This window comes from Manis javanica, chromosome 6, assembly GCF_040802235.1.
Source record: "Manis javanica isolate MJ-LG chromosome 6, MJ_LKY, whole genome shotgun sequence".
NCBI classification, from domain to species: Eukaryota; Metazoa; Chordata; class Mammalia; order Pholidota; family Manidae; genus Manis; species Manis javanica.
This window is the reverse complement of record NC_133161.1, coordinates 119,429,914-119,448,894: the sequence shown is the minus strand read 5'-3', so window position 1 is coordinate 119,448,894 and position 18,981 is coordinate 119,429,914. Positions and strand designations below refer to the sequence as shown.

The 18,981-nt window shown below is 37.6% G+C and overlaps 1 protein-coding gene across 1 annotated transcript; it reads right to left on the bottom strand.

Moving 5' to 3' along the window:
- Window positions 1–1,809: 1,809 nt before the first annotated feature.
- On the bottom strand, window positions 1,810–9,707 carry LOC108385898 (stromelysin-1). Its single transcript, XM_073239372.1, has 10 exons — window positions 9,535–9,707; window positions 8,618–8,862; window positions 8,375–8,523; window positions 8,119–8,244; window positions 6,407–6,571; window positions 6,077–6,221; window positions 5,059–5,192; window positions 4,520–4,679; window positions 3,295–3,398; window positions 1,810–2,217 (listed from the first exon to the last, which is right to left on the bottom strand). The coding sequence occupies exons 1-10, from the start codon at window positions 9,652–9,654 to the stop codon at window positions 2,117–2,119; spliced, it is 1,449 nt and encodes a 482-aa protein (XP_073095473.1). The 5' UTR covers window positions 9,655–9,707; the 3' UTR covers window positions 1,810–2,116.
- Between the last annotated feature and the right edge of the window lie 9,274 nt (window positions 9,708–18,981).

Genomic DNA, 18,981 nt, shown 5'->3' with positions numbered 1-18,981 from the left:
TATGTAAGCATTCGTTCACTATGTAAGAACTTGCTCGTTATGCTTCAGAAGATTGGAGACTGATGAGAACTAGGCTTGAGATGGATTAATGATTGTGCATTGAGCATTGACCCCCCTATACAGAATTTTATTGTTGTTAACAACCATTTGATCAATAAATATGAGAGATGCCCTCTCAGAAAAAATGATATTAATTTTTGTGTATATATAAAATAGCTCTAAAAAATCTATAAGAATCTATTTGGTTGATTCTGAGAAAAGGAACTAGATGGTGATAACAGGAGAGGAAATTTTTCATTGCATTTTTTTTAACCTTTTGAATTTATTGTTATGGCTATAGAGTACTTATCTAAAAAAGTAAGCCAAATAAATTTAGGTAATTTTCAAAGTAAAGAAATTCCTGGCAAGGTATTGCTCTTTGTTATAGTTCCATTTTAACTTTTCCTCTATGGTCTCTCTCATATTAATGGTTTTAAGAATAATCTAAATGCTGAAAAATTCCACATATTTACATCTTTTCTCTTTTTTAAAAATTGAGATATAATTGACATACAAAATTGTATTAATTTTAGCTGTAGAACCTGATAATTTGATATATGTGCATATTGAAAAATGAGTACCACAATAGTTTAGTTAACATCCATTGCCACTTAGCTACTCTGTCTTCTGAGTTACTGACTCATTTACCTCATGACCTATGTGGATAGCTCACAGATATTTCAAAAATTGGCAAAACTAAGCAGTTCTTCCTAATTTACCATTTCCTCACAAAACTGCTTCTTCCCAGGCCTCCCTCATCTCAGTAAATGCTGTCACCATTTGTGATATTTGTCCTTAAGCTCAAGGACGCCATCTAGGAATTACTCTAGCCACTAATTCCGTATCATAGAGTCCTGTTGTCCATCATAGATATGTGTGTATTATATATAATACATAATATGTATATTCTATTCTTGTCTCTCCAGTGTAACTCCTTTAGTTGGTCTCCCAAAGTCACCTAATTAAAAATAGATCCTCCTGTTATTCTATCAAACTCTTCTATTTTTTCCTGTAGGTCTTCTTAAATTTACAATGACATGTACATGTTTGTTGTTATCTGCATATGTGCATTCTTTCTTGCTGGATTATAATCTCAGTGAGGGCAAGAGAGTGTCCATTTTCTCAGGCTCTTATGCCTACAACCCAGTAAATGCCTGGCACATGGAATATGATTAATAAATTATTCTCAAGTGAATGAGTAAGTTAAAGTGTGATAAACTCTTTCTGTGTAGCAGATATTGTGGTACACACATGACTTAGGGACAATAAATCTGTTTTAGGATAGCATTTGCCCATGGACTTGTAGCATGGACAGATAGGAAATGAGTACAAGAGGATATTTCCATGTGTGAATAGGTGGATATGATCAAATTTGTTTGCTAGGGCAGGCCAAGGGGCTCCACTGAGGGAATACATAAGTAAAAGGAAAAGATGAGGAACAGGTTTGATTTCCTCAGATGATTTGCTATAATTCTGCTTCACTATTTTTCCAGAGCCTGCCCTACATGGTGACAACTTTCCTTTCTCCTAGGGTGGGTCAGAAACACATATAATGTCTGGGTGGTAGAATTAAGAATTCTGTTTGTTGAGCACCTGGGAAGGGCAAGTGGTAGATTGTGTTTGATTCTAGATGAGATAATTGTGAGGCCCCAGCCATGGAGACCCTAATCCTAACACCACTGGCTGAGGATTTCAAATTGTCTTTTGCTTGGTCCACAATGTGCCTGAGATTGTGAGAACAACTTGTTCTTGAAAGAAGCAAACAAAAAATAACTGGTAACTCCTCTTTATTAAATAAGAAACAAATCATCTATGTACAGTCACTTGTCTATTGCACCTGAGGACTTCCCCCTTCTCCTGTAGAAAGTTACTCCATGTGACCAAAGGGCAAGCTCAGTAGCGCGTTTAAATACCTATGAAACGTGCAGCTAACTGGCAAGACATATAGGGCACACGTGTGTTCTCAGTCATGCATATGCAGGAGAAAATGAACCATTTCAATTCCAGAAGTCTTAGGTGAAGAATTATCAGCTTCATTTAAAATGCCCAGGTTTTGCCATGTAAGCAAGCATCTCTTCTAACAATTAAACCAGCTGTTACTCTTCAAGACATGTGTCACTTTCTTTGCATTTGGATCAAACTCCAACTGTGAAGATCCACTGAAGAAATAGAAAAAACCTGCAAATACAGACAAGGGAAATAGGTATTGTTTCAAATAAATAAATTTGGCAACAAAACTCAGACCAATAGTAAAACATATCTAGAAAGTGTTCATAAAGCTTTACCATGTACTAGGGACCATGCTAAGGGTTTTACATGATTTTTTCCCCCATTTATTTCTGCAACAGTCCTATGATTAAGTATTTCTAATTCCATTTTACAGATGAGCAAGTTGAGGTTCAGACCAATTCTGATGCTTGTCCAAGGTCACTCAGTGAGAAAAGGGTTGGAAGCAGTGCTCCATGCCTGCTGTGTCTGATAGCAAAGCCAGACTCTGAGTTACTAGGTTGTTTTGCTTCCAGTCAGATGAAATTCTCTGCTTCTTTGGCAACTGTGATCTCTTTCTTTCCTTCCTACTTCCCCTTCCACACTCCTACTTCCCCTTCCTCACATTGCAGCCTGAGAGGCATGTCTGGCCTCAGAGAAGCACAGCGACTCTTTCAGGACACCACAGATCCTTCCTGGCCTAGCCACTGTGGTGCTCAGTTTATCTTTCAATAAAAATCAGCCTCTACCCATCTCTCCTTGAGTAGGGGAAAAAAACAACTTTTTTTTTTAACTTTGGGCCCATGGAAAGATAAATATTTGCAACTGAGTGACACTGGGGATAACTACTTGGGAAAGACAGAGAAAATCTGCCTGGAAATTAGGAGTCACAATAGGTTGGAGTGGAGGAGAAAGCCTGACAGCCAGTATTAAATGGGGCCCCACCGCCTGTGCGGGTTTTTGTACTGACACGGCAATCTGAGAGGTAATAGCTCTGGATGTAAGGAAGTGATATGAGCATTTTGGTTTTATCTGCATGTATAAAACAAAATATAGATAACTTAATTAACTTCATGATTCAACACCACTTATTGTATGAAGTGGTCAGATAATTGGTATAAAATTAAGTTGAAATTTCAGCAGGGGGTGAGAGGAGGGAATGGGCTAAAATAATTTTGTTATTAAAAATTATTTCAGTTCTTCTCTTCCCTGTGATACCATAGAATGCTTCGATGTGCCCCACTGCTGACAGGATAAGTATCTTCTTACCGAATGTTTCAAAAACGGCATCAACCTTTGTGTCAATCCCTGGGAAGTCGTCTGCTGTTTCCTTGGGAAAGCCTGGCTCCATGGACCATCTCTTTTCATCAAATCTGCACCAAGTTAAAGAAACAAAACTCAGCATTGTACAGAGGCCATGTTACCAAAATGCATAAATCATGTTGGGCTTAATGTGGAGTTCTAGTAAACTTTCCAAGTGCTGCAGATACATGTCAAACATGTTGAGCACCACAGAAATATGCGACTTTAATAGTACTGTAAACTTAGCTCTCACCACTGTATCTTCACCAGGAACAGAGGCAACATCCTGATCTAGCAGACGCTGTTTGTTATATTTCTTAAGGCTGGACAGAAAGAGCCTTAATCATCTTTCTATCACAGAGATATGAAGGTGTGAACAAATGCTTGTAATAAATTCAATCATTCATCTCAAATACAGATTTCAAGTTCTCTCCCATACTTGGCTCACACATGCTTTCCCAACCCTGCACACCTGGATCTCCTATGGCGGCCACCCAGGAAATGGGGTTGGGATGGGAAACAAAGCACAGGATATGCATTTGGGACTTACTGCTGGACCTCGGTCAGTCTGCCCAGATGACTCAGAATCCAGGCAGATGGCCCAAGAATCAGCTTCTCAGTGAGTTCTGGGTTCTAACCATAAAACCATCCTGCTGTTGCTCATCATCTTAAATAAGCTGAGGTAATGAGTGGGGAAGCCCTTGAAAATCATAAGGTTGGGAAGAGAGGACAGGTGCCCAATGGGAGAATGAGAAGACCTAGGAGATAGCAGGAAAGAGGAAAGAATGCTACATTGTGGCCTGGATTCTCAGGGCTTCTTTCAAAAAAGAAAAATGCAGTTGGGTTTGGAGTCCAGCACGGAGAGCTTTCTGGAGGTGGTGAGCCTCGAATCAGGACTTGAAGGTTGGGTGGGGTTTGGGCAGGTTGGGGAGAGAAGATGGCAGTCCGGGCAGGGGGGACAACAGCATGGGAAGCTCCAGCCTGTTACACGTGGCACTCAAAGCAGGAACACTTAAGGAGCATCTAATTTTGGGCACTGCTGCATTTGAGAGTAAACCCTTCCCCACAGCTGTCTAAAGCCCAGTTCTTCCTACTGAGAAGCAAGCAGGGCTAAGAGTGAGGTAGGGGATTTCCTTAGAGCAAGAAATTAATTTCTCTAATTAGGCTCAAAGTCATCCCAAACGCATCTTACTTCCAGTATTTGTCCTCGACAAAGAAGTATGTTTTCTTCTTTTCCTTATCAGAAGTGGCTGCATCTATTTTCCTTACTGTTGGAGGAAAACCCAGGGTTTGGATATTTCTTGGGTACCCTGCTTGTACCTCATTTCCTCTGATGGCCCAGAACTGATTTCCTGTTAAAATAAATAATTCAGAGTCACATTAAATTTATAACAGTTAAGTCTTTTGGTTTTAGAAATACTTTTTAGCACCTTTGATTTTCATAGTATAAGGGAAGTCAAGATTTTAGATTTAATCACTATCTCAAGGCAAACATTTAACAAAAATTTGCAGATTGAATGAATGAACACAAACCAAATAAGGGAATTTACAACTCTGAGCAATTTATATTCCTGTGTTCATTTTTATCATCTGTAAAATATAAATAAAATAATAACAGTCCTGGTTATTTCTTCATTACAGAGTAACATTGTAGACAAAATATGCCATGGTAGAGAATTTTCCAGGTAACGGGTTTATGTCAACAAATTAAGGAAATTATATAATAATTACCTTTAAAAATGAAAACAGTATCCTTGCTAATAACTTCATATGCAGCATCCACTCCTGAAGGAAGAGTTGGCCAAAATGAAGAGATCAAATAAAATCCAGTTTCAGGTGTCCTGAGGGTTTTGCGCCAAAAATGTCTGAAATACATATGAAAATAAATGAAATTGAAAGCGATCTTTCACCTTTAGTGAAATGTTTTCACTTTTTTCCGGCATATTTTCTCATTGTCCTGCCTCACTCATTGCCCCATTCCCTCATCCTCTAGGCTCCATGACAGCAGAAATCAAGTATATCACCACTGGGAAAGTATCTTTCCTTTACCTTCAGACTTCCTGCACTGGACTTCCTGCCATAAGATTCCAGAGTAACATCTTTTATGACAGGAAAGTTATCTTACAATGCAGTGCAAAAAACCCTACAATTCATGCAATACTGTGTATATGTTATGCCATCACATATATTTTCAAAAAGGTAGGCAAATGTGTCTGCATGTATATATACTATGTAAGTATGTTGTTATATATGCACATGACAATCCTGGAAGCACATACAAAAATCCTTGACTGGGGATGAATTTGAGGAGAACTGAGAAATCAAGTGTTAGTCATGTGAAGGAGACTTGCTTTTAACTTTCTTCGTATTGAATGTTTTATCACATGCATATTAATCTAGCAGTGAATAAATTGATTAAATGTACAACTATCCTGGTGGCATTTTTTAGAGGAGGTAAAGATAAAATTGATTCTCAAGTTCTACTTGTGCCTTTTGAAAAGCAACCATGGCTTCTGACATTTAGGAACAACAATTAGAAGACAAGAATCAAATCATCTTAAGTCTTTGAAAATGAACTTGGCGTTTTTAGGAAAATGTGAAAAATGGAGGGCCAGATTTGAATGATTTCAAGTTCAGAGAAAGCATGTTTGCTTTAAATGTTAAAAAATCTCTGTCACACTTCTATTCATTTTCCTTTCTAAGCCTTGCATATCAAAAGAAAAGATAGGACAATATAATCTGGTCTGACCTGTCTTTAAAAAACAGGATTTCCCCCCTCAGAGTGCTGATTGCATCGAAAGACAGAGCAGGATCACACATGGCTGGTGTCGCAGATCCTGGAGTCCCAGATTCCGTGGGTACTTCCGGGTTATCATGGGAATCAGGGGGAGATCCTAAAGAGGACAGATGTGCAGACGCAAACATTAGGAGAAATGTGATGCTTCTGTCAATTTATATGCTTTCCAAACATTCTCAAACTGCTTTGAGTTGAACTGCAAATGCTTTATGCAGCATTTTAAATATTCTCTAAGACCAGCCCTGCAGGGCTACAATGCCTCATTTTTCCAGCATCACTCACCATACAGGGACTGAATGCCATTCACATCATCTTGAGAAAGGTGGAACTGTGTCAGGTCTGTGAATTTGTTGTAGACTGGGTACATCAAAGCTTCAGGGTCAGAGGAGTGAAAGAGACCCAAGGAATGGCCAAGTTCATGGGCAGCAACGAGGAATAAATTGGTCCCTGTTTAAAGAAACCATAAATGCTAGTTACTTATTCCTTAAATATATGTACATTGCACAGGTCAACTGTGTATTGTATTTGTTTACTTCACAAGACCAAATAGGGCTTTTTTGCCTCGTTTTTTGGTTAATTGATCAATTAACTTAATCCATCACTTAATGAAGAACTAGCATTTTTCAAGACTTATTCTTGAAATCCATCTTTGAGACAGTGTCTAGCCATATCCACTCCCTCCCTTCTCCAGCCTCAGGAGCCTATTAACTTCTGGCTTCTTAACCTATGAAAACAAGGTCCCTTTTCCTGTACTCGAGTAGAATGAACCCACTTGTTTAGCACATTAGTAAACATTTCTCTTCATTGGTCAGTGAAAAGCTAAACTCATTTCAGTGTATTAACATTTGCTGGTAACAGTATCAGTTAAATGAATCACAGTTTATTCATTTCAATTATGAAATTCTTAATCATACTCCTGTTGTTTTTACATTGGACTATTGCCTGCATAACCCTTTAGCCTCATGATTATTCTTAAGTACATATTGGGTCTGAAATATTAATAATATCATAGGATTTGTGAGATTGGATTAAAACGTGTCACTAAGGAGATTTTTGCTGCACAAATACTAGCTGTATTTGGACTTTTTTCCTTCAATTATTAAAAGGAAAAAAACAAAGCGCTGAAATTGGAAGTCATTCGGTAATTATATTTGACATACCATGTAAGTCAATTTTAATTTATAAGTGATATCAGTGTAGCTTATGATCCTAGTAAAGTTCTCATTTGAGACTTTTCCTGGAATATGTTAATTCAGTCAATCCAAAGATTTTTATCCAGCCCTAAAACCTAAAAACCTCGTGTGTGTACTGTCTACAGAGATTCTGTTTGCATTTTGGTTATAAATCCCGATTCAGTTTCAGAAGTAGCATCATTTGTTTCAGCCAGTTATTTGAAAACTTTGGAAGACATTCCTCAAAAGATACAGTTATGAACTGAGAAATATTCTTCTGCCTAAAAATGTCTGGACATTGTGTCTGGGGTTTAGTCCTTTCCTTCAGAACAAGTCCATAAAAAATTTAACTTAGTAAAATGTTGATTTTACCAGAAAAACCTAAGGAGGAACATAAATATCTGAAATTAATTCTCATTTCTGTTTTGAAGAGTAAAGAAGTAATTGGGAGAAATTTCCCCTAGTTGGGTAAAAACAATATCCAGGGCAGAGCGTGTAGACTTAAGGCAAGACTCTATCCCATGGATATCTGCAATTTGATATAATGAAAGATCATTCCTAATTATGGTCCTAAGATTTCTAGAACTAAACTCATCAGAGAAATACTTAATGATGCTTCCTACATTGAGTTTATTAAGACAGAGAATAAGCTTTAGACAACTGAAAACATTTTCAATAATGACTAAAACAAACATATATGCTGCTGATCCTTGACCCATGGGGAAATCCAGAACACCCCATTTCTTGACTAATCTTTGTTAAGACTTTCCCAAATATAAAAACAACAAACACCAAAATCCTTCTGAGAGATGTGTGACTCACCTAATGTGTCTTCTGTCCATTGTTCATCATCATCAAAATGAGCATCTCCATAAATCCCTGGCCCAGGTGCATAGGCATGAGCCAAAACTTTCCCAGGTCCATCAAAAGGGAAAAAGTCTCCATGTTCTAAGAGAGAAAATGTTTCACTTGAAAGAGGTAGGTAATAAGATCTCTTTGGAACCTTTTCTAATAAAACACCACCAGATAGATGGACGCGTTTCATGCTTTGTGTTGTTATTGTTGCAGTATTTTTTACCTCTAACCGCAAAGGTGATCATAATGTCAGCCTCTCCTTCGTAAATCCGGGAGAATGTAAGTGGAGTCACCTCCTCCCAGACTTTCAGAGCTTTCTCAATAGCAGAATCAACAGCATCTTTTGGCAGATCCAGTGTATAACCTACAATCCTTTAAGAGAAAAATTGAAGAAGAAACAATTTTCTCTTCTGATAGTAATTTATGAAATCTTGGTACTATGCGAAAGCCTCTTTGGCCCCATTACCTGTAAGTGAGTTGAGATTTCCTCCACTTCGGCATGCCGGGAAAGATGCTGAAGTAACCGACATCTGGAACCCCACACCTGGGCTTGCGCATCATTTCCAAAGTGTCGGTGTCCAGTTTCCCTGTCACCTCCAGCCCAAGGAACGTCTGCATTTCTTGGATTTTTTTAACAACAGGACTACTGTCCTTTCTTCTAAAAAACTGTTTCACATCTTTTGGAAGGTTGTAATAGTTTTCTAGGTATTGCTAATGAAGTAATAAGTATAGTTTTTAGGTCATTCTTGTGATTTTTGTAGCCTTTTATAGTAAATTGCAGTTGCTCGGTTAATTTCAGGTATTTGTCTAACTTGCTGAAATTAAAATAAGTGTCACATTCTGTTTAACTCTTCAGTTACAGACTCCCTTTCTCTTTTGTTTTATCTTTGTATGTCTGCAGCTTAGTTTACTATCAAAGCCATAAAAAGTGGAAAATTGAGAATACCTAGTGATGTGAAAGGAGAAAAAAAACATTTCTTTGGGCATAATGGTGTATTTCAGGAACATCTTTCAATTCCCTCAGTTTTTCACTTTATGCCTCCCACAGAACCTGGATTAAGAAAAAAAACTGGACAAATCCTTGTGTCTAAACATGACATTACCAATATAAATATCGAAGTAGGCTAACAGTGCATTAAAGAGGTTCCTAGTCAAGATACATCTTATTTTCTCCACTTGCTATTCAAGTACCTCAAGCGCCAGTGCGGCTGCTGCTAGGGTGTTTGTGATCATAGGAAAACATCCAGTACTTTATAGCCCTGCCTTGAACTATTCCTACACGGTACACTTAAACCACTCTAGGTGAGTCTTACAAATGGAAAGCAGAGTTGGCTTTCCCCGCCAACCCTGCCTGTGAATGTGAGGGCTGTTTGGGGTCATTACCTGAACAAGGTCCAGGCTGTCATCCTTGTCCTTTGCTCCTCTGTCCAAGGGGTGGGCTGAGCACACTGCCACACACAGCAGCAGGGCAATAGGAAGATTCCTCATTGCCACTGAATTCATTCAGCTCTGCGTTGTCTTAATGCCTTGCTCTCTGCCAACCTTCTAAGTCCACCCTCTAGAGCCCAACTTTTATAGGGTGACAATGTTCAGATCACCCGCTGCTTGACTCATGATTGCTTTCATCTGAACTGGAGGCAGGACCATTTCCAAAAATTCCACATCCAAAGTAAGATGATACAACCGACTTTACTAATTTCTCTCAACCTTCTCAATTTTGGAAATCAAAACAGTGATTAATCTCCAGGAAATGCTTCCTGTCTCCTGGTAAGGAGAAAACCGGCTTTTTTTTTTCTGTACTCTGGAAAAAAAAAGTGACAAGGCAATTTATGTTTGTATGTTTGTATGTTTGAGAGGAGCAGTAGGCTGACCTGGTAAATAAGTCAGAATTGTGCAGAACTTATAGATGTAGTTTTCTTTTAAGGAGAACATATTTAAAATCAAACGTAATAAGATGTGAGTGAATGAAAAGCTGTGCATACTTGGCTATAGTCTGAACTACTAGGTTTTATGAAACACAGGAAATAATATCGAGAATAAAATTGTAAAAGAGTTCATTCTTTGAGTCTCTGATTTGAAATACCTCTTAGTCCTTGAGGAGGGAACGCTCATGCGCAGGACAGAACAAAGATTGTGAAGAAGGAAGTGCATCCATTCTCTTTTGGCTGGTTTTAATTCTGTCCCCAATTCATCAGTGGGTGACAGGCCTGTAACAGCTGCTCCATGGAAACTGGGAGAATTGAAGTGAACTTTGGACTGAAATTTGCCTCCATGTTATCTTCCACATTTTTCTTACTTTTTTTCAATCTCTTTCCCTCCTCTCTCAATTCAAATGAGTAGATACAGCACTCTGAAGTTTTTAAAAAAGCCACCCTAAATTATTTTCCCATGCAGTTCATTTTTCTTCTCTCCTTTGTTGCCTTCCCTTCCCTTTCCTTCTCTGTCGGGTAAAGCACGGCTCTCATCAATTGCGTATAATACATGCTTTTAGGAGAGACCCCGGACATTCCCAGAGGACAAAACTTTGTTAGGACCTTGTAAGTCACCTTGCCACCTGCCGCCCTCCCAATATTCCCCACCAACCTTACCCCCACCCTTACCTTATAGAAACAAAGTCAAAAAGGGAAAGTCAAAAGAAGTCTAAATGCCAAGGAGCAAAATTTACACTTACTAAATATTTGTGTACACACAGTTTTATTCACCACACTTTGTTTTTCCTTTATATACACCACACTTCGTTTTTCCTTTGTTTGCTTGTGTATTTGTTTACTAAAGAGTAGAACATCCTGTGAGAATTAAGTAAAGTGTTGAATAAAAATGCTGTGCACTCAGTGGAAATTAATAAGTGTAAGTTTTGCTCCCTCCCATTTGTGTCCTGTGGGTAAAACTGTAACATTTCCAGAGAACCTCTCCTGGCTTTAGAGCCTTTGCATATATATCCTCAGGGGTGAAGTTCATCTCCGTGTCAGTGGGTAATTACCTGGGTAACCGAGGGCGTGTCTGAACCTGAGAGGTTAAGGGGAGGGGCTGGCACCCTTGCTGGTTTGCTTCCTTCCGGAGCAGGGGAGAGACGGCGCTGGACTGCAGTTTGTAAGCAATAAACGGGTTTTAAACTTTATTTCTCCCTTGAGTGATTTAGGTTTTTAGAGGTATTTTGCCCCGGGATTTCATCTCCCTGGACTTACAGTCCCTTTTGCATTTTTCCCATTTTGCTTTATTTTTTTGTATCATTCTTAACAAACATTAGACAGATGTCACCCAATATGTACAAAAGATGTGAGAGGATTCCTCGGTGGTAGTAAGATCTCTGCAACCGCAGGTGTACAGATGCCTGATGACTTGGCAGGGATACATCAAAATGAAACATCCATTTCTAGACTAGATTCTGTCTAAAGACCCTTCAAAACTAGTGCTCTACATTCATTTGGGGGGGAAAATCTGTGTCTTCTCTTGATTGGTCTAAGGTGGAAATATTTGTCTATACTCATGTCAGGGTAGCTAAGGGGTTGGAGTGCTAACAGGGATTGAACAAAAATGAATTCCTGAAAGGAACTATGGAGTCAGACAGAGGAGGTACTTAGAGAGTAAAAGCAGAATTGCTGTGGCAGCTATGATTGTCAATTTCTTCTAAGTTAAGGTTTTTCCTTCATAAATTTTCTCTGGTATCATAACTTATAAAACATATTTAATGTTTAGAGGGAAGTCCAACAGATAGGTTTATTTTCCCAGCTGTTCAAATGTGATTGGCAAAATGGCTCATGTTCCTGAAAGAAATTCAAAAGTCTGCTGATGCAGACCTTTGTCATCTTTTAAAACAGCTTCAAAGACCTTTCTGAAAGACCTTCCTTGACCTGTAGGAAGAGTTCATTACTTATTTCTTAATGGAACCTTGTGCCTGTGTCTCCGTTGCTGATTTTCACACTGACGTGTGGTGCAATGGTTCACTTACCTGCCTCCTCTGTATTACTGTGAGTTCTAGAGTCAGGGACTGTGTTTCATTTATTTTTCTACTCCTAATATTTAGAATGGTGTCTTGCACTTGGCAGGTACCCCAAAATTGCTTGGAGAATTAATTAATATATGAATTATGAATGAAAGTCTCAGCAAAAGTCAAATAGATGAAGGAAGTAAAAAAATTAACAAACCATGCATATGTTTCTAAATCCCTAGATCTTACATCTGGGAATTTACATTTGTCAGATTGACAAATACCCAACAACTGAATTTTTTTAAGTTTTTTTTTCTTTGAAGATTCAAACCATCATCTTAAGTGTCTCTAATAAGAGAATAATTAAAGACATATATGCTAAAAATCCTCACTCCTATGTCTGTTGGATTCCCAAACTAAGACTGTAGAATCAGGGAGTTTCCTGACAATGCATGGAAGTAGTTGATTTTCATTTTGTAGATTACATTTTAAAAGGCAAGGCAATGAAAAGAAGTAGGTGGAATAAAGAGTAACTGAGTGAAAGGAGGAAGGAGGAAAGGAAAAGGAAGGGAAGAAGGAAGAAGAGAGCAGGGCAGGGGAAGAGAAGGGAAGAGAAGGAAGAGAAAGAGTAAACAATGCAGAGGGGAGCTGTCAACACTGGTAAAATAATTCTTTTTCCTCATAGAAATGGAAGTGATTATTTCACAGAACAATCATTTGTTATGTGGCTAAAATATATACAAGGGTAGGATAATGGTTGACCTTATAATATAATCTGACATATAAACCTGACCTCCACAAGAATTAAATTTAAATTCAATCTGATCCAAAGTTGAATTCAAAAGCCACCAGCTCATCCAAGGAGCATTCTGATAATAACTTTTCACATTTGTCTCCCAGTTTATCATGCTTCTCTCTGACTAATCAGACAAGACATGACATGATCCTTGCCACAACCAGCTGATAAATCACTGTTTCAACTATATATTCATTTATCAAGTGTCTGAGTCTTAGTCTTAAATGTCTCAGAGTACCCAAACTGAGAGTGCAGATTTGGACATAATATTTCAAGGGGAAATTAAGAGAAAAGGTGGTCAGACTAGTGATTGAAAAATAGGACTGAAAGAAGGAAGGATAAAATGAAGGAATGAAGGATGGAAAGAAGGGTATAAATCTAGTAGAGGAGGTGATACTTGCTTAAGTAACTCCATAAGGAATAAAGAAGGAAGTCATGCAGGAATTATGCAAAGGGGAAGGTGTTTGCTTTAGCAAAAGCCTCCAGGAAAAGCCACAGATGTGTGGACATGGAGAAAATCCTGGGACAGAATAAACAACTATGCAGAGTCAAGAAAGAGTCTGACAGAGAATGATGGAGTTAATTTTTACTGTAGTAAAAAGTGTATGAAGGGTAGTGATGAAAATGAAAAATAAAGATGTGGAAAGATAGGTTGAAGCCTGTCTATGGAAGGCCATTGATCTCCAGGTAAGATGTTTGGTTTATTTTATTAGTGATGGACAGCCACGTTTCCACAAAATATTTTAAATAAAATTTTATATAGTTCCATAAGGTTTTATACTTTTATTGTAGAAAATTTATAATATATAAATATAGAAAGTAGAAAATAAATCATGTATAGTCATGCCCAAGGAGAAAAATGCTGTATTTTCTAATAAGTTTTAATACCTGTATATTTTTTCACATCATACTCATGAGGGAAATTTAGAAACTTTCATCTATTTCTTTTCCCCAATTCTGAATCTCATCAGCCAGAAAGAAGTAATAAAAGGCAATATATTCCCTTGGAATCATAGGATAAATTGTAGGATAAAACATATTGCTTACAAGTTTTCTAATGTATGTTTTTCATGGTTGAAATCAGACCATATTTGCTGATTTTCATGATTGTTTGCCACAGGAACTTTCAAACATTTTATTTGGAAGGTAAACTAGACTAGAGAAGGGAATTAGGAGCTGACGATATCTGCACGTGGATGGCTCAGTCTTTTTTCATTTATAAAAGCATAATAACTCAGATCACTCAACGTGAGTGGTAAAAATGTTGAAATTCATCTTGCAAATTCCTTGGCAATGATGATGGCCATTATGTAGCTCTAGGCAACTCTGATTTTATGGAAAGAAGGATAGCATTTTGTAATATTCTTGGCATAAGTACTCCTATTGCACAAACAGAATAACATAAAGTTTTTAGCGGTACTCCAACAGGCAGTATATTCCCTCTGATTATTGGGTTAAAAATGTTGCTTGAGAAACTCTTTCTCAGATGAGGATTAGAGTGGCAGCAGAAGGGGAGCAGGTGTGAGAAACAGCATGGACAAAGCATAACTCCCAATTGCCAAGTCCACCTGACAGCCATCTTTCAATTAGAAAACTGACTTTGCCAAACAAACCGTAAAGACAGCTCTGTTAAGCTTTTGAGAGCCTGACTTATACATCCTGGAATTGTTCATTTTGAGTTAGTTGGCAATTGTATGTGTCTTTATGTAATTTTTTTGCAAGGGTGGTTCAGGAGTGAAATTTATTGATCGTAGCATGTCTGAGCATCTCTTCTGTTAACCTCTCTTATGGGAGATGTATTGGGTTGGTATCTAGGGTCACAATTTTATTTCTTTCTTCCCAAATCAACACCCATCTGGAGATATGGTTTCAATATTTTCTAGTTGATAGAAAAATAAATGTCCTGGCCCCTGAGCAGACATGTGAGAAGCCAAGTATCTTTCTAGTTCTTTTAGACCAGAGTTCCTCAGGTTTCCCAAGACATAGATAGGCCTGTAAATCTTTTTTTCTATAAAATTTCAGTGTCCCTATAAACTGGAAAAATTCATTCTAAAATAAGCAGCCTTGCTCTCAATGTTATAACTTTTGTTCTTCTTTTCATTTTATGTGCTGTAGTGCAAGTTTGGAAAGGGCTGCTTCAGTGACTACCAGCTAGCATCTTTAAAAACATAACTACAGTATAGATAGATGATAGATAGATAGATAGATAGATAGATAGATAGATAGATAGATAGATGATAGATAGATGATGATAGATAGATGATAGATGATAGACAGATGGATAGATGATAGATAGATATAGACAGATGATGATAGATGATAGATAGATAGATGATAGATAAATGATAGATAAATGATAGATAGATAGATGATATAGATGATAGATAGATGATAGATTGATGATGATAGATGATACATAGATAGATGATAGATAGATAGATAGATAGATAGATAGATAGATAGATAGATAGATGGATGATAGGTAGATAGATGATAGATGACAGATAGATAATAGATAGATAGATAGATAGATAGATAGATAGATAGATAGATAGTTGATAGATGATGATAGATTGATGATAGATAGGTAGATAGATAGATAGATAGATAGATAGATAGATAGATAGATGATGACAGATCGATGATAGATAGATGATAGATAGATAGATGATAGATAGATAGATAGATGATGATAGATCATAGATCATAGATAAAAGATGATATAGATAGATAGAAAGATAGATAGATAATGATAGATAGATGATAGATAGACACAGATATAGATTACCTGTATCTATACTGTGGAGTGCAAATTAAAACATATTTGAACTGTTTCCCTTCAATATATTCTATCCCTGGGATACTAGGATTTTGGGGGTGGGAGCACTTCATTTTTTCACATTTAACTTTTTAAAAGAATACTAGTTTAGAGCAGTTTTGGTTTCATAGCATAATTGAGGGGAAGGTACAGTAAATTCCCATATACTCACTGCCCCAACATATGCTTAGCTTCCCACATTATCAACATCCCCCACCAGAGTGATTCATTTGTAACAACTGGTGAACCTAGATTGACATATCATAGTCACCCAAAGTCCATAGTTTACATTGTGTTCACTTTTGGTAGCGTACTTCCTGTGGGTTTAAACAAATGTGCAATGATGTGTGTATGTCATCATGGTATCATACAGCGTTTTCACTGCCCTGAAGATCCCTGGTGCTCTTCTTATTCACCCGTCCCTCCCCCAGCCCCTGGCAGCCACTGATCTGTTCACTGTCTCCACAGTTTTGCCTTTTCCCAAATATCATAATGGTGGAGTCATACAGTATGTAGCTTTCTCCCATTGCTTCTTTACTGAGTAATATGCATATAAGTTTCCTCTGTGCCTTTACAAGGCTTGAAAGTTCATCTCTTTTTAGTGCTAAATAATATTCCATTGACTGCATGTACCACAGTTTATTTATTCATTTACCTGAGGCAGGATATCTTGAATGCTTCCAAGCTTTGCCCGTTATGAATAAAGCTGCTATAAACCTCCATGTGCAGTTTTTCATGTGGGCATAAGTTTTTGATTCCTTTGGGTAAATACCAAGGAGCATGACTGCTGGATTATATAAGAGAATGTTTAGTTTTGTACCATACTACACTCTCACCAGCAACAAATGAGAGTTCCTATTGCTCCACATACTCACCAGTATTTGTTTTTGGCTGTGTTGCAGATTTTGGCCATTCTGACAGGTATGTAGGGATACCTTGTGGCATTTCCCTGACCACATGTGATAATGGAACACCGTTTTATATGCTTATTTGCCACCTGTGTAAATTCATTTGTGAAGGGTCTATTCACATCTTTGGCCCATTTTTTAATCTGTATTTTTCTTTATTGTTAAGTTTTAAGAGTTCTTTGTATATTTTAGATAACAGTCCTTTATCAGATGTGTCTTCTGCCAATATTTTCTCCCAGCTTATGATTTGTCTTTTTGTTCTCTTTGACATTGTCTCTCACAAAGCAGAAGTGTTTAATTTTAATGAAATCTAGCATATCAATTCTTTCATGAATGGTGCCTTTGAATGTTGTATCTAAAAAGATATTTCATATCCAAGGTCATGTAGGTTTTCTCATATGTTACCTTCTAAGAGTTTTAGTTTTACATTTTACATTGAGATCTCTGATCATTTTCAGTAAGTTTTTGTAAAGGGTGTAAGGTCTATGTCTCAATTCATTTTTTTGCATGTGCATTTCCAGTTGTTCCAGCACCATTTCTTCAAAATATTCTCTTCCCTCCATTGTACGGCCTCTCCTCCTTTGTCAAAGATCAGTTGACTCTATTTACATGGGTCTATTTCTGGGCTCTCTATTCTGTTCTACTGTTCTTTTGCCAATACCACACTAACTTGATTACTATAGCTTTATAGTAAGTCTTGAAGTTAGGTATTGCCCTCCAATTTTGTTCTTCAATATTGTGTTTGCTATTCTGGATCTATTATTTCTCCATATAAACTTTAGAATCAGTTTGTTGACATCCACAAACTAACTTGCTGAGATTTTGCTCAAGACCAGTTGTCACTTTACCTCTCTAAATCCCCAACCCCTAGCAACCACTGATCTTTTTATTGTCTCCATAGTGTTGCCATTCCAGAATATTGTCTGGTTGTAATTAGTCATACAATATGTAGCCTTTTAAGATTGGCTTCTTCTACTTAATAATATGCATTTAAGTTTACTTTGTGTCTTTTCATGGCTCAATAGTACATTTCCTTTTAGTGCTGAATAATATATTCCATTGCCTGCATGTGCCCATTAAAACTTCCAGTTTTTAATGTCCTTGGTCAGATAAGTAACAACATCAGAATTATGCTTCTATGAAATGTATTTGGTAGCAGTGATTGAGGTGGATTAGGATGTGAAGTGAAGTTGAGGGCTTAAGGGCTATTATAATTATCCAAGTGAACTGCAAGGGGAACCTGAAGAAGTGAAGATATAAATAAAAAGAATTGAGAGAGGAGAGAGATGATACAGACAGAAAAAGGGGAGGCAGGATGTAAAAGGCATAAAATGGCACTCAGTCGTGGAAATTGTGGAAAACTGAAACTAACCAATCTTCAGTTAAAGTTGAATTCCTTTCTTAGTGGTCTGGCAGATCTTTGCCTGGTATGGAAGTAAGAGAAGGCCAACCAAATGGGGACAAGCAACAGCTATTTATTCAAAGCTTACTGTGTAGCAAGGGAGTTAGCCACCATCACTTGTGTTTTGCCAGAGGCTCAGCAGCAGGCAGAGGAGTGGACAACTTTATAGTGGAGCAAAGGGATGCCTTCCTGTTGATTCTGTTTGGAGGCTGTTAGTGTGGGGAAGCTGTAGGTGGGCTAACCTTGAAGAACTCTGAACTAAGAAGCAGGGCACCCTGTGCTATTGGCCTGAGTGTATATTTGGCTTTTTCTGACTGGTCCTAAGTTGGAAACAAGGACAAAAATTAGGGAATCTGTCAGTTGTTAATCAATTCCTGGACATTTTGGACTGGTTGTCACAGAAGTTATCATTTAGCTTCCTGGATTGTTACTAGAGATAATGCTAGGGCTTCCTGGAAGCCTGACTTAGAGCAGGCCGGCTTTCTGGGCTGTTTATTATAGCTAATAGGGCTAGTTTCCTGGGAAGGGTGCTGCAAACTGTGGGTCAAAGTTCTATTTTTATATATGGTCTTGCCATTGTCTACATAGTTTCTCACTGGAAAAATTGTCTCTACACGATGGCTTGTGCACCTCTGTAATAGAAGAAAGTATCAGGTATCTGTCCTCGGTTGAATGAACCCTTCTTTTGCTATCCGCATATTCTTTACTTAAACTTTGGAGTTATAAGTGCTTTATATGGGGGGTTAGGTTTCTTTACTTTTTCTCAAATACATATAAGCAGTAGTAATGCTCATCACTCTGACAAGTCTGTGGTAACTCTCCGAAGCCCTGCTTTGCCATGGCTCTGAGACACCTCATCTTCTTTTGAGTCATGATTTATTAATGATGACACATCTTTGGTTCAGTCACATTATGTAAGAATGACAGAATGAAATTTTATGTTGTAGTAATAGCTAAAATTAGGGTTGGATGTATACC